The 1,188-nt window shown below is 45.4% G+C and overlaps 1 protein-coding gene across 1 annotated transcript; it reads right to left on the minus strand.

Annotated features, from left to right (window-relative positions):
• Positions 1–273: 273 nt before the first annotated feature.
• On the minus strand, positions 274–1,184 carry LOC123254091 (retinitis pigmentosa 9 protein homolog; the record flags this gene model as incomplete). Its single annotated transcript, XM_044683163.1, has 1 exon — positions 274–1,184. A coding segment is annotated over one exon (660 nt), but the record flags the coding sequence as incomplete, so codon positions are not given.
• Positions 1,185–1,188: the final 4 nt, after the last annotated feature.

Genomic DNA, 1,188 nt, shown 5'->3' on the forward strand with positions numbered 1-1,188 from the left:
ATTTCCATGGAGATGAGATATCTTGTATAGCTGCCTCCTTTCCCACTCTTCCACCAATAGATTTTGCAAGTCTGCAGCAAGGATACTCACTTTTATGTCAGAAATAATGGAGTTTTATTATTCATCACCCATAGAACGCACTTGTAACTGCTGAAGATCTCAACTCCTCAAGTCATCCTACCACCCTCCCCACTCACCCTCTGCCCTTCCAGGGGAATCTCTCTTGGAAACACGTAGAACATTTTTGTATCTTATGCTTGATTTTTCTTCAAAACGAATCACAAACTATAGTACACAGGGAGGATGATGATGAGAATCCAGCAGTGGCATGTAAGAAACAACATCACGGTGAATTCATCACTGTTGGCAGGAGGGCAAAATGCCACGGGGGGATGCTAACTATGCACGTTTTTTTGGTTCCTTTTTCTCTGTCAACTGAGGCCTTTTTGTGGCTACTTCTTCTTTACCTCTGACATTCAGCTATGATTCTGGAGTGACAAGGTGGATTCAAAGGAAATGACTTTTTAGTCAGAGTCTGAATTCTCATTTGATTTAGATTTGTGCTTTTTTTTCTTTTTCTTTCTCTTTTTCTTCTCCTTTTTCCTTTTCTTATGTTTCTCTTTCTTCTTCTTTCTCTTATGCTTCTCCTTACATTCTGAGGAGCTGGAACTACTGCCATCTTCATCTGAGGTAGAATCTTCTAGTAGCTTCTTTAACTGCTGAATCCTCACGTCTTTTTCATGCCGCTTATTCTCTCTTATGATGTCATGCATGGGATCTTCATGTGCAACTCTGAATTGTTCTAATTTCTGATTGCCTTTGATAAAGAATGGGCATTCTTTGTCACCCGTTCTATGTCCATACCGTTTACAACGCCAGCATTGCATAACCTTGACTTCTTTCCCCAGGGGCATCCAAAGTCCTTTAGTTGGCGCGTGAGCCAGAAATTCTCTGGCATGTTCATTGCCTGGTACATCTGGGATACAGTCTTCTGGTTTAGTCTCATCTTCCTTAATAAGTCCCGGAGGAGGTTTTTCATAAAAGGACTCGAGGTGCTGCAGCTGCTGCCGCTGCTGTGCTTCCCGCCGCCGCTTCTGCTCCTGGCGCCGCTGCTGCTCCAGCTCAGCGGCCTCCCGGGCCCGCTTAGGGCCGCCCCGGCGCTCCGGGCCCGTAGCTGCATCGGGGCCC

Source organism: Gracilinanus agilis, unplaced genomic scaffold (assembly GCF_016433145.1).
Source record: "Gracilinanus agilis isolate LMUSP501 unplaced genomic scaffold, AgileGrace unplaced_scaffold14632, whole genome shotgun sequence".
Classification (NCBI taxonomy): domain Eukaryota; kingdom Metazoa; phylum Chordata; class Mammalia; order Didelphimorphia; family Didelphidae; genus Gracilinanus; species Gracilinanus agilis.